The sequence below is a fragment of the Pieris rapae genome, chromosome 1, assembly GCF_905147795.1.
Source record: "Pieris rapae chromosome 1, ilPieRapa1.1, whole genome shotgun sequence".
Taxonomy (NCBI): Eukaryota; Metazoa; Arthropoda; class Insecta; order Lepidoptera; family Pieridae; genus Pieris; species Pieris rapae.
This window is the reverse complement of record NC_059509.1, coordinates 8,524,243-8,537,453: the sequence shown is the minus strand read 5'-3', so window position 1 is coordinate 8,537,453 and position 13,211 is coordinate 8,524,243. Positions and strand designations below refer to the sequence as shown.

At 29.3% G+C, this 13,211-nt stretch overlaps 1 protein-coding gene across 4 annotated transcripts in view; it reads left to right on the top strand.

Annotated features, from left to right (window-relative positions):
• The window catches only part of LOC111003893, a 125,027-nt gene that overhangs the window by 63,742 nt on the left and 48,074 nt on the right, over nucleotides 1-13,211 (top strand). For 2 of the 4 annotated variants that reach the window (XM_022274647.2, XM_022274649.2), the window contains one exon: nucleotides 8,344-8,485. In XM_022274647.2, the coding sequence (XP_022130339.2) occupies nucleotides 8,344-8,485 (142 nt within the window). Of the gene's footprint in view, nucleotides 1-226; nucleotides 460-8,343; nucleotides 8,486-13,211 lie in introns of those variants that run through there. The other 2 variants (XM_022274648.2, XM_022274646.2) reach the window with 2 other exon arrangements.

Sequence of the window (13,211 nt, the reverse complement as noted above, 5' to 3'; positions counted from 1 at the left end):
AATGCAAACTCGAATATATATTTCTCTTTCCCTCACGCGATAATACTAATTTGCAGGAACGAGATTACCAAATAATTTAACAATGTTTTACGTCTAATGACTGAGTATAAGGCTAAATTGAAATTTTTATGTTAATAAGATTGCGACGTTGCTCCAATTACTTCGTTAGTTAAAAGTGTATACGTTTTGTGGGTGGTTGTGTTAGTGTTTAGTATATATATTTATTAATATATATTTCGTATTTGCATTAAGGTTTATTGATTAACATTAAAAAAGTGATAATGAGAGGGCATTTCTCGTGACGCCATCTTGACGAATTTTAAATAACGAACGTTTGTATCGAATTTTTAGTTTGTACTTTTCCACTTAATAACTTGTGAAAATGGATTTGCGCAACCACAAACTGTTTAGGTTGAGGAAAACCAACCTTTCAAGGGCGATGTCAATATCTACACCAAGGTGAGTTGAGAAAGCTTTGAACAAAAATTGAATAATCATAGACTGTATTACTTTCTATTTCGATAAATTTTGTATAGTAATCATGACATATTAGGTACACCAATTTTTATTATGAAGTATACTAGTTGAAAATAATTTCAACATAGAACATAAATATGGGCGTAGAAGGAAAACTTTACGATGTTTTTATAATGTTAATTATAATGATCCGACCCCTAATTATATGTATTATCGAGTATCTAGGTAATTTCCATACTTATGCGGTTAATTATATAATTATATTAATTGCATGAACGCATTGTAGATATTTCAAATCATCCGCTTTCGATGTGAAATTAATGATTGACCTTCGTAATTCAATAATGAATATATGATTTCATATTAAATAATGTATTAATAATTAATTTATGAAAGTTAAAAAAATTCGTTAATGTTAATATGAATAATATTAATATCTATTAGAAATAAGAGATTGTGATTTTTTTCCAACTTCTCAAAGATTAATATGCGCAAGCTTATAAATTGAATATCTTTAATCGATGCTATTATACATAAGCTAAGCTAAGCCAGAATGGTCAGCGAATAAAGGGCTTTTGTTATTATTATTATACATATAAAATAGCACAATTTAAGTAGAAAGTTATATAATGTATAATGATACTTTTTGTTATATTGTGTAATCGGATTAGACTAAGAATTAATGTGCACCGAAGTTGGGTGTTTAATTCGTGAAAGCGCCCATTGTGCTACACGTTATGTAAAAATGGCTTACTTCTTTCAATAGCTCTTACGTAATAATTACTTATCATTAAATAAAAACCTCTAGGCGGCGAAGCTTTAAACAAATATAAGTGCCAATTCTATTGTTGTCATAAACTATAGACATTCCATATTGGGCATATGAGACAGTAAATAGTTAAAAATATTAGTTACTAATACGAATTAACCGAATTAATTTGTGTTAAATGTTGTATCCTGACCACAGTTTGCCCCACTTTTGTAAGACAGACAGTTGATTAAAAAAAACTCCTACACAGCCCTAGTTCTTACTTGTAAATAAAATCTCTCTATTTATAATTAATTTATCTAATGTTTCGTAGTTAATTCAAATAGTGATAACTAATACAAGTGAAGTTTGTGTTTTTAATACAATAAAAAATGAACTAAATGAATTAGGGTATTTTTTCTTAGGATATCCTTGACATTCATTCTCAAAACAATACCATTTTTATAATTTTTGAAAAATTTATACACGCTCAAATGTGTTCTAATTGTAAAAATTAAACTTAAAGGAGGTCTATAAACAAAGATATCTTAATCTAGCCTTGGAAAAACAATTATAATTTTCTCACGACTTCGTAAAAAATCTCATACACGGTACTACCATTTTTGTCTAATGCCTTTTTAAGAGTATGAAGGAAACCTGTCTAAATCATTCAAGATATAAAATTGTCTTTTAAACGATTTAATTTAAAATTGTTCATACAAAACTATTTACTGTGCGTTCTTATTTTTTAAATTAATACAAAATCCATGGCTTATATCGATAGTTGGATAGGATTTAAGGTTTGATAAGGTTGGGTTTTTTAACCGTTATAAGAGTAGGTACTTCTGTTACGTTACAGCAAAAATAAATATCTAAATCTTTAAAAATATACGTACATCATTTATACGTTTTTTACATTACCAAGTTAAAATATAAAATCTTGATTGCAAGTGACTGTGTTTTTGTCTAACATTACAGACAGGAAGATTTATAAACCGGTTGTTATCAAAGAGACCGTATTGCAAGAAGTATTTACCGTACAAATCTTGTTAAAAAATGATGGTTTTGATGACCGCATAGGTCATGATTTATTTAAATAAAAATCTGAATATAATATAGATATTTTTCCATTAGACTGCTTTAAATCTAGCTTATGTTTAATTCAAGTTTTGAATGTATTTGAAAAAATATATTTCTTTTTTTAAAAAGATTAAACCATATGTGAAACAATAGCTGTTTAAAATTGGACGCAAGAAGCACGCGATAAATTATGATGGCGAAAGATTATGGAGAATTGTGGAGGCTAAACCCCATAAGCGGCTGTTCAGCCATTGAACCATGAAACCATATAATTATTTAATAATTTCTTAAGCCAATAATTTAATTTAAAGAAATGACAGGCTTCAACTTTGTAAAAATTTTAACTTATTATAATTACTTATTTTTCTTATATTAATAATTTAATTTCAGTTCTACACACTCTGAATGATTTTAAAATAAAATTTTATTTTTCATTTACAATATATTTCAGTAGTTTTAAGTAATTTAACCCCGAATGTGATAAGAATTTAAAATTAGTTATTTGCAAAGATGTTAACGGCAGATTAATGGAACATGTGTGCCACGTAGCGGATTAGCTTGACATCACATTATTATTATTCAAGTCAGTGTAGCGAGTATATAAAACCTATGTTGGAACATAAAAATAAAATAATACATAATTAATTTAGATTAAAAGAAAAAATTAATAAAAAAATCTCTGTATTTTAATTATGACGCAATCAATCAAAATATCTTTATTCATATAGGTAAACAATTACACTTATGAACGTAAAAAAAATTAAATTAATTGTAAATTTACATTTACTACCAGTCGCAAGTCAAGGACGTAGAGCGGGCAAGAAGAATTGGCCAGAAACTTTCCGCCAGTCTTTCCAATCGCCAAGTTTTTATTACAATTTTTTGAACTGGAGCAAATCAATCCCAAGGATTAGGATCATTTAAGTATTCGTCACATTTATAAAAAGCGTTATTGATTAATTTATACGCAACTCATATATGCGTTGATATCTTTTGTATCGATAAAGCTGACTTATTCAAATTTCAAATACATAATATATTATACAAAAATGTAAAACTGTTTTAAATAACTCCTTATATAAACAAATAAGGTGCATCATACCCATTGTGTTTAACTTTAAAACAACAAATTTCATAAAAAGAGTATTTGATTGTAATCAATGGTGTTTCCAAACAGGTTTCTAATACGTAGGTGCAATCTTGCATGTAACTTTTGACATTGGGACGTGCCGTCATTTTATTTCGCACAACTGACCAAGGTTTAAGTTGATACCATCGCGACGGTTATCAATAGTCGTCTAACTGCTATCTTCTTTTCTTCGAAAGTGCCAGACCTGTTGAAAGTTGTATCGAGATCTGAAACTGTAGTCATAAAAAACATTAGCATCTACCGTGTAATTCGAGGTCTTTTTCAATATAAATAGAAAAATTAAAAAGGACAAACTAAAAAAAACGCTACCCAACCCATCCCATAACCCTTCAGATATATTGAAGTTACTTAAAATTATTCCAGGGGTTTTGATTAATTATGAAAAAATACAGATATAGATTTAATTTTACCTGGAATGGCAAAGAGATTAATTACAAACGTGGTAAGTAATACTATAACATATGACACCATGCATAGTGTAAATTTTTGAGTACTTTGATTTCGTTACGCAATTTTTAGTAAATATTTCAAATTAAAAATAAATTGCAAATTTTCTCGGTAATGTATAAATACAATTTTGTTTAATATTTTAAATTGGTTAGCGACTTACATATGTACAAAAATAATTTGCGATTTTAAAAACAGTTCAAGTTTCATAATAATTGTTAAGTTAGAGAAACTTGTCTGAAATTCTATTTTACTATTTAAGCGTAAATTGGTTATGTGATATAAATGTTATTTTTTTCATCATTAGCTTGATTTTAATAGAGGTCTGAATAATTAATTTTAGCGCATCGTTAAATTAAAATGTCACGGTGCAATTTTGCAAATACGAAGGTATTTGATGATTAGGTACCATTAAGGTCAAAGAACATTTACATACTAAGCAGTAAATAGCGACTGTAAATATTAAAGTAAAAGTTTTGAAATTTCTGTAGTATTTTAAATATTATTTCGCCGTAATCTATAAGTTTGTAAATACACTGCGAAACAAAATTATATAAAAAAATAATTAAAATCATTGTCATAAATACTATATCTATGATGCAATTTAGACAATCTAGTCTTAGACATATACTTACGCAGTAAGTTGTCTATGGGTGCGTCTTTTGTATTCGAAGACAGACCTGCTGCCGTTCCCAACAGGTATTGTTATAATATTCAAATTATTACAAGTGTATTGATTCTGTTGATTTATTTAAATCAGCTCATTCTTTTCATACACACATTATGCAAAGCGAGAGTGAAATCTCATTGTTATATTTGCTCTAAAGGCAAATTGACAATTCACATAAAAATAACGTTGAACAGGTACGAATAGATTTAAACCTTCTTGACACTTTGCACTGAAGAACACGAAATAATAGAAGTAAAAGAATATTAAATTTCTCAGAAATTAATGATTCCGGGTTCATGTATAATTATGTGATCCAGTTTATAAAACCTATTAATAACATCATCATTGGTTTATGACATAGACAAATATTAATGAAATCGATTACCTCATGTGTAAATGTCCATTATCATTAATACAAAATGTTAATATGAAACGGCATTGAACTCTTGAAAATTTCGTAATCATACGTTGAAGATTTTCCTTTGCAAATTACAACAAGTGTCATCTTAAAAATGGAACATGTCCAATTTTTAAACGGCTTTTCTGTAGGCTATGTCTTAACACAGAGCTCAAAACCTTTATGCAACTTAAAACTTTGTTCCATAGATATAAGAACGAAATTGGTATAAAAATATAAAACCTCATTTTTGTTAGACATATAATAGACCCGTGTAATTAGGATCTCAAGCACGTTGCTATTTGACTTGGAAAGCAGTTAAAAGAATGTGTCTTGGTTATTTAAAAGGAATTTACAAATGTTGTAATCAAGTCTTGACAATATTTAACGGTAATTACATGTACAGCTTTTTCATTATCTCTGGTTTACTATATTTTAATCATCAGAATTATAAACAGAACAGAAACAAATACTCGTTCTTATTCCTACTATTTGTTAAACTTTTATAAAATAGTCTATTGTGATTTCCATAATTGAAATACTCTTTAAGATGTAATAGTATATGCAAATTAGTTATAATTGCTTTTTAATCGTAGTTGTATATTGCTTATCACCTAAGACTGTCTATTTCCTAAATTAAATATATACATTAAATGGAACTATTATCATATAGTACATCTCTTTATTTGTACATATTATTTTACTTCAATACTGTAAAGCTACGATAAGAATGAGATGTTATATAATATAATTTAAAATAACGCTATTTGTTTATTAGACGTTACGAAACTTGTAAAAAATGTATAGAAACTATAAAGTCGAGATCACTGAAAGAAAAATTACTTTTAAATGTCATGCAAGAGTAATTTTCTCGTAGAAAAGGCGATTACATCACTCCACGTGTTCTCCTTACTGTAATTGCAGATGGCTGTTATAAAAAGACGTATAAAGCTGACCGAGCCCGCTAGGTGACTCTAGACATAACGGGGTTGTGCTACGGTTATCGAAGTTTAAATTTACTATCGAGTTCAGACATTGTTAGACTGTTTTGCCTTGATTTTTTATTGATTTTAAAACTTTTTATATGCTCAACTTTTACTTAAGAACAGTTTTAGTGGCATTTTTATTTGAGACATAGTGACACAGTTTTGGGTTCTATGGATTAACATTTGACCTGATCTAGGTTTCATAAAAATAATCATAAATATACCTAAACTTTACTGATTAATTATTTAGTAAGCTATCTCAAATAAAATAAATACTTCCCTGGATGATAACGAAGTTAGTTAAGATAATTAAAGGAGTAGTTTTGAATTTGAAAATAATGTTTTATAATATCATTGGGACTAAAAAATTGTGTTGGAAATAAAAAGATAAAGACATTATCGAGATCGATACTAATGGCACATCCCTAGCTCTTGAATATAGGTCAGTATACAGCAAACGGGACTGAGTTACGGTGTACACCTATTACGATCCTATTAAGTAATACTTCTTATAGCCATTTAAAATGATTGATGACATCAACGTGTTCGATTAAAATATTTTTATGGTGATCAATTGGGCGTTTGGATTTATGAATATGATATATTCAGATGATATTTGATATAAATAATAATAGCCTTGTATGAAATAATAAACTGGATGACCTGAGGAGTTTCGTATCATTTGCATATATTTGTGTGAAAATCAAATTTTAAATTAATCAAGGAGATCGGGTCGTATGCATCTAATTATATGACAACAAAGTCAGGATTTTTTTATTTCTAACAAGACAAAAACATATCCGAGCTGAGAACAGTGTTTTTGTTTATTTTCCAAAACTTTCATAGATAGCTTAAAATCATCATAAGCCAAATCGGTTATCGGGATAAACGAGACAAACGAACTGCAACTCATTTAATATATAGTTATACTTAATCATGAATTGCTATAGATACAAAATAATACATAATTTATCATATACTAAGTTTACTACACGGAACAAATATTTTAAAATGAACAACTTTTTCCTTCTTCTCGTCAACAACGAATTCATAGGTTTTGTTCTAATCCGCCTCCAATAAACTTAATACCTTTAACACAAATAAAACCAAATCGGATTCTTAAGTCATCCATTTACGTCTAATACAGATCCTCCATATACCGTGTAACAAGACACATCCTCCAGTTTCCTAGTTCAATAAATCGTCGATCAACACCTGTAACTGTAGCAGCTGAACAAAGTTATCTACGCTTTCTCCGACAGGCCTATACGCAACATGAATGGAAGGAACTGTACGATCTTAGATACGAACCAATGCCGGGCTCAATGCCATACATTGTTAGCGGTCGGAAGGAAGCGTGGCTAAATTATGCTTTGTTAGTTCTGGATGGGAGATGTTTTGTCGTTAGATTGCTGAGATTACGATAAACTTCGGTAATACTTCGTAAAAGAGCTATTTTATACACAAAAAAAAGAGTGTGTGTACTTATGTACATGCGTTAGAAGTTATACTTCTTTGGCATATGGAAATATAAATAAAAATAATAAAAATAATTTATTTAAATAAATAAATTATTACTAAATACTATCACCGTCGTATATGAAATTGATTTAAAAACACCAACGTAATATTTATTTATTCACACTGTTTGATTGTACTGTTACGAAACACGTTTTCTAAATAAAAAAATACTAGTGTACAAATACTAATATACAACTCGAACATAGTCATCGATTTCCATGCCACCTAGACCTAACTTTACGATGTCGAATTTATCTGTTGGTGTGCGCGCATCGTAAAAATTCACTGTCATCATTTTTCTCCATCGCGCTAAAAGAAGTATAACTTCAAAAAGATAAATATTTTAAAAGTATTTTTACTCTTTTTAATAGGAATAGGACGATAGACACAAACTGTTCATAATGGATTTTTAGCGCTAAATTCGCCTAATAGCACACTCATAAGTTAATGCAGACCTTTATGACCATTATAATCAGATTAATTAAACGTCTATGAATAAGGCAGTTTATTGAACGAACCTAATGAACATTTGAACTACATTTTCTTCACTTATTTTGTGATTTGGGTTCGAACGGATTGTACAGTTGTTATCGTACATTTAAGGTATAAATAATAATCTTATATTACATTTAATTTACAAAATTTTACGTAATGTCACCTTGAATAATTACTATTAAAATAACAATTTAGTTTAAATAGTTAATTGATATACTGAGATTTTATTAAATATAATATAGTTATGCCTGTATATGAGTAGGGATGCCTACAAGTTCGAATTGATTGACGTGGAATAAGTGATACCTAGATGATCTTATGTTCCAAAATAAACGTATTTTTTTTTTTATAAATTATTTTTTATTGTTACAGCCTAGGACCATTTGAGTTGGCGACGGGGGGCGAGATGGTGTCTAGACGGCGGATATTGTCACGTTCCCGTGACGACCTATCACAGGCGCTCGCGCAGGAGGAAGAGGAAGATGTGTGGTATCAAAAGGATAAGCTTTATAAGGTAATTTAAGTGTAAAATTTATATAAATGAAAAAAAAAAAACAATTCTGTGGGAATTACGTTACTATTTGTAAAAGCATCAAAAAATTATGAACGCATTATCGTTACTTTACCTTTCGAAGATTAGTCTTCGATTTTTTTTAATAATCATATAACAATAATTAACTACTGTAACCATGTTCTGTAACTTTAGGAAGTGTATAGAAAGTGTATACTTACATGATTTCAGGTATAAAAGGTTTTACAGTAAGAAAATATTACTCATTACAAGAACTTTTATATCATTATAGACAGACTGTAAGTAAAGCTTTCTAAACATCAATCAAGGCTTTACGGTTTAGTTCACATGACAAATAGCATACTCAATGACAATCAGTGGCCATTATAATAGTTAAAAACGATTGTGTTAGTTACTATAAGTGGAGCGGTTTCTAATATTACCAAAGTCAAATTGACATTACGTATCTATTGGTTTTCGGTATTTCGGTCGAGTGAAAGCATAAGATTTTACTATAGCTAGAGTTGTTTTCGTCCAAATTGTGAATTTATAATTCTCGTTCTTAGTAGGATCGACAAAAGTTATTTACATTATCTTACACATAGAGAATCTACTAAAACCAAGTAAGTAGGCCCACGAAATTCGTTGTTTATCAGTTATATAATCTAAATAGCCGCCTATTGCCAAATTAATGTAATAAACACGAATGTCCCATAGCAGTGTGTTACGTTTTCGCTTCCTTTGTCTAGTATTGCGTTTTTGTGAGTGTTTCCGACTACACACTTATTAGGAACGTGAGAACATGCAACATTGCTATTCTTTCTATACGTTTCGTTTTGATTCAACTATTTAATTGATTATTTTTGACAAAGATGTTTTATTACAATAAGAACTTGATAATACTAAATATTTCACTTCAATAAATAACTGTTTTTAATTTCTTTAATTGACATTATATTTAATATATTAAACATTAAGTACTGTTTTATATACAAGAGTTTGGAGCATGAAGATATTTTTTTTTAAAAAACGTCGTCGACCGACGTTGGAATGCCTCAAGGATAAATTACAATATAAATACGTGAAAATCTCTTCCTATGAGATTTAAATTCGGTTAAAAATAGAAAAATATACCAGATACTTTCTTTTAGCGCACAAAATGCCGTAAAATCACAATTTGATACGAGAGCGATGTCTCAATGAAAGTTCAGAAAATTCGTGAGAGATGTCAAAGTTGCACAAATGTTCAGGTCAACTTTGGTTGAATGAATAAATCGTGCTACAACAAACAATTGTTGTAAGTTATCGCAAAACTAATCGCTTGATCCGTGACCTCTTAGGTGTCACTGGGCATTTCCGTGTATGAAAATGGTTTGACAATATTTGGCGAAATTTTATACATTTTTTTAATGAGAATAATAGGCACTGAAATATGTCAATTTGTATGTGAAATATGAATATTATGCTTTTTCGTTAATGTTTTATATTTTAGTTCTTTATAATTTTGTCTCTATAGCGGAAAAATTCTAAAGAATACTTGAATTACCTAATGAGAATTAAGTATAGATCATTTTTAATCTTTAATATAACTAAACTGCATAGGCATGTTTAATGCATTTTCGAATGCATTATTAAATCATTGTTCAGTTAATTTAAACTTTAATTTACCAGTATTGATAACCTTAATCGATACATTGAATGACCCAGCAATATTATTGCAATTTATATTTTTAATTGAAACTCTTTCAAAATTTCACGCGATGCTTTCACTCAAACTGACATGATGAAATGCATTTCATAAAATACTTTATCATTTGTCAAACCCTTTTCAATGTATTCACATTAATTAAAGCTTTAGAAGGTTTTCTTTGGAATTAAATATTATAAGATACTTCTGTTTTTATTATTAAATTATCTCCTATCGTTATATTTATTTTTGCGTATGATTCGTTATTTAGATAAATAATAAGCGAAATTATTTTTGCAAGAGTATTCGTAGATTTTATTTATCGTTGTGTGAAGATCAAAATGATTACGTGTTGTATTGTCATAGTTTCACGTACACAATCCCTGGCACAAACTAGTCGAACTATTATTGATGAAATGTCCATCAAAAAGTCGATTAATCATTAAACTGTTGAAACAAGTCACGATTTAGCTTTGAACTTAGATCTAGAACGGTTAAAACAAAAGCAAATGTGGAGAAACAGCAAAATTTAGGACGAGGTTACATTAGTTATTATTACAACTTAATAATTACATTACGGACTATTTTCGTGATGATAAATAGTTTTGATTACATTTAATAAAAATATAAAAAGTCAATTAACTATCCAGTTTATTAAAATGTCTGAAAACGGGAGCTTGGAATTCAACTTTAAATTTCCACCTATCTTTGCGTTTGATAGCAATCTATAGACCAAAGAAACCATTTTGATAGTTCTCCTACAGGTGTGAGGCAATGGTGTTGAATGACGCTTACGACACTTGTTGGTCAGTGCTAATCATGCAATACTTCTCATTTACTATGATCTTATATTTGTTTATTTACGAGGGTTACACCTAAGTACACATTATCACAAATATACTAAAACAAAGATTCCAAAAATAAGGTATGCAATTGGCGGGCTTATCACAAGCGACCTCTTTCAGACAACCCTAGTAAGAAAAATAAAAATAAAAAAATTTGTAAAAAATAGTATACTATTAGTACAAAAATTATTTTGTACTAATAGTATTGGAATTAGATACATTGTAAATATCAAGGCTATTCTTCCAAGCTTAACGCCGAGTTACAACGAAAAATAGTTAAGTGTCCGCGTATCGTTTCGTAAACGTACTTCATTATATGAAAAAGTGAACTAGCATTGAAGGTAATTATTTCTGTTTTGTGAAACAAAGATCTACGAGTTCCGCTTCACATATTCGTGTTCCTAACAGCTGTTAGACAGTTAATTGCGCTGAAATCACGACAGTGCCCATAGCTTACTAAATACTAGTTGTAAAATATTATTTTTGTTTTCCCTTTATATTAAGTCCGTTTACAATACAAAAAAATAATATAAATATATCAGTATTTTTAAATAATGAGTAAAACAGCTTTAATTATATCTTTTTAATATTACATTAAATGCGAATCTTAAATTATTATGGAAACCATATTAACCTCAATGTGTGACAAACGAAATGTTAAAAATATGTCTAATATATAAATTTTATTCTAATCAATTTACGAAAATCTTTTTTTATTAATGTAACTATTGATTCTATACTCTGTGGTTAAACCAACGACCTCCGCACGCGAGACGAAAGTGAAACCGACTGTTCGCTAAATTGTTGAGATAATATTGCACTTTCGTTGTTATTTTGAGGGCGAATTGCGTAACAACGCTAATAAGTTGCGATTTTAACATTGCACGAAAGAGACGGATATAGTAAATGTAATTTCGTTTCAGTAAGTTTCGTCACAGTATGTCCAAAATGCATTGGATTTGGCATGTGGAACAACCTAATAGGCTGATAATACTTTGAACACATATTTAAAATTAAATAAAAAATATTTTGACACATTGAGTACTTAATACAACCAATTTCGTACATAGACGTTTATTCTTAACCCCCAATTTTAATGACTAAGGGCCTGTTTCACAATGTATGGATAAAGTATTAGTAGTATAGTATATGAAGAAATATCACGTTTTGATGTTTATGTAGAAGTTTCATTATGCTCTATTGGGATATAAAACGATTCATAGATATTTTTAAGGTAAGCATTATCTGCAAAGCGAATAGATGTTAATAACAATAGTTTTAAATTATGTGTGACATAGTTGAATACTTTCCAACGACAGTTGACCTCAATTTCGTATTGATGAATTTAATGAGCGTTCAGGTGCTTTTTGTCACGGGTCATTGGTTGACATTTGCCAGTGATGTAATGTAATGTATTGAATTATTGTAAATTAATAGACGGCATTAACACACAGTCCTATTTCTACTGTGTTATATAATTATTTAATGCACATTATAAATGTATAATAAGATTGATCATTCGTAGATTTGTCTACAAATATTGGGTTACTTCGAGCTATGTGAAAGAGACTCATATATATAGTCCACAGATAATTAATCCGTCATAGCTAGCCTCTATATACAGTAGCATCAATGGTTGTTAAGTTTGGGTAAAATATCTTGGCAGACCCCGAGGCAAACCCATCTTAAAGGCGTGTGAAGGGGTGAGGTAGTTGTTGGGGTCTCGCTAACCCTCTAAATCTGAATAGCAGAGGGATTTGAGTGATGACCTAATCCCACAGGACCCGCGTCGAGCTCGACATCCATGTCAGGCTAGCGTAAGCGCATTTTCACCTCATTTAAAAAAAATGGGTAAAATATATATATTTAATTTAAATACACAAATTATTGCGTCATAGTACGTCAATGTACTTCTCAGTTGCTTTAGCTATCAAAATAATCACCGTATTGGTCATTGAATGTTAAGTATAGGGCTCTTGTTGATATTTAGCTCTATCGCAATGCATATATAATAATATTGAAAAGACTTAAAGTTCACATAGGCATAATATTAACAGAGCATTTAATAATATAAACGTATTCTAATATAAGTTTAAACATATTTACGTATCTATAAAATACCGTTACCGTTGTAGCAGACAGTAACTTCTCAGTGGGACTTGAGACGATACGGATACCAGTTCTTGACATATACATA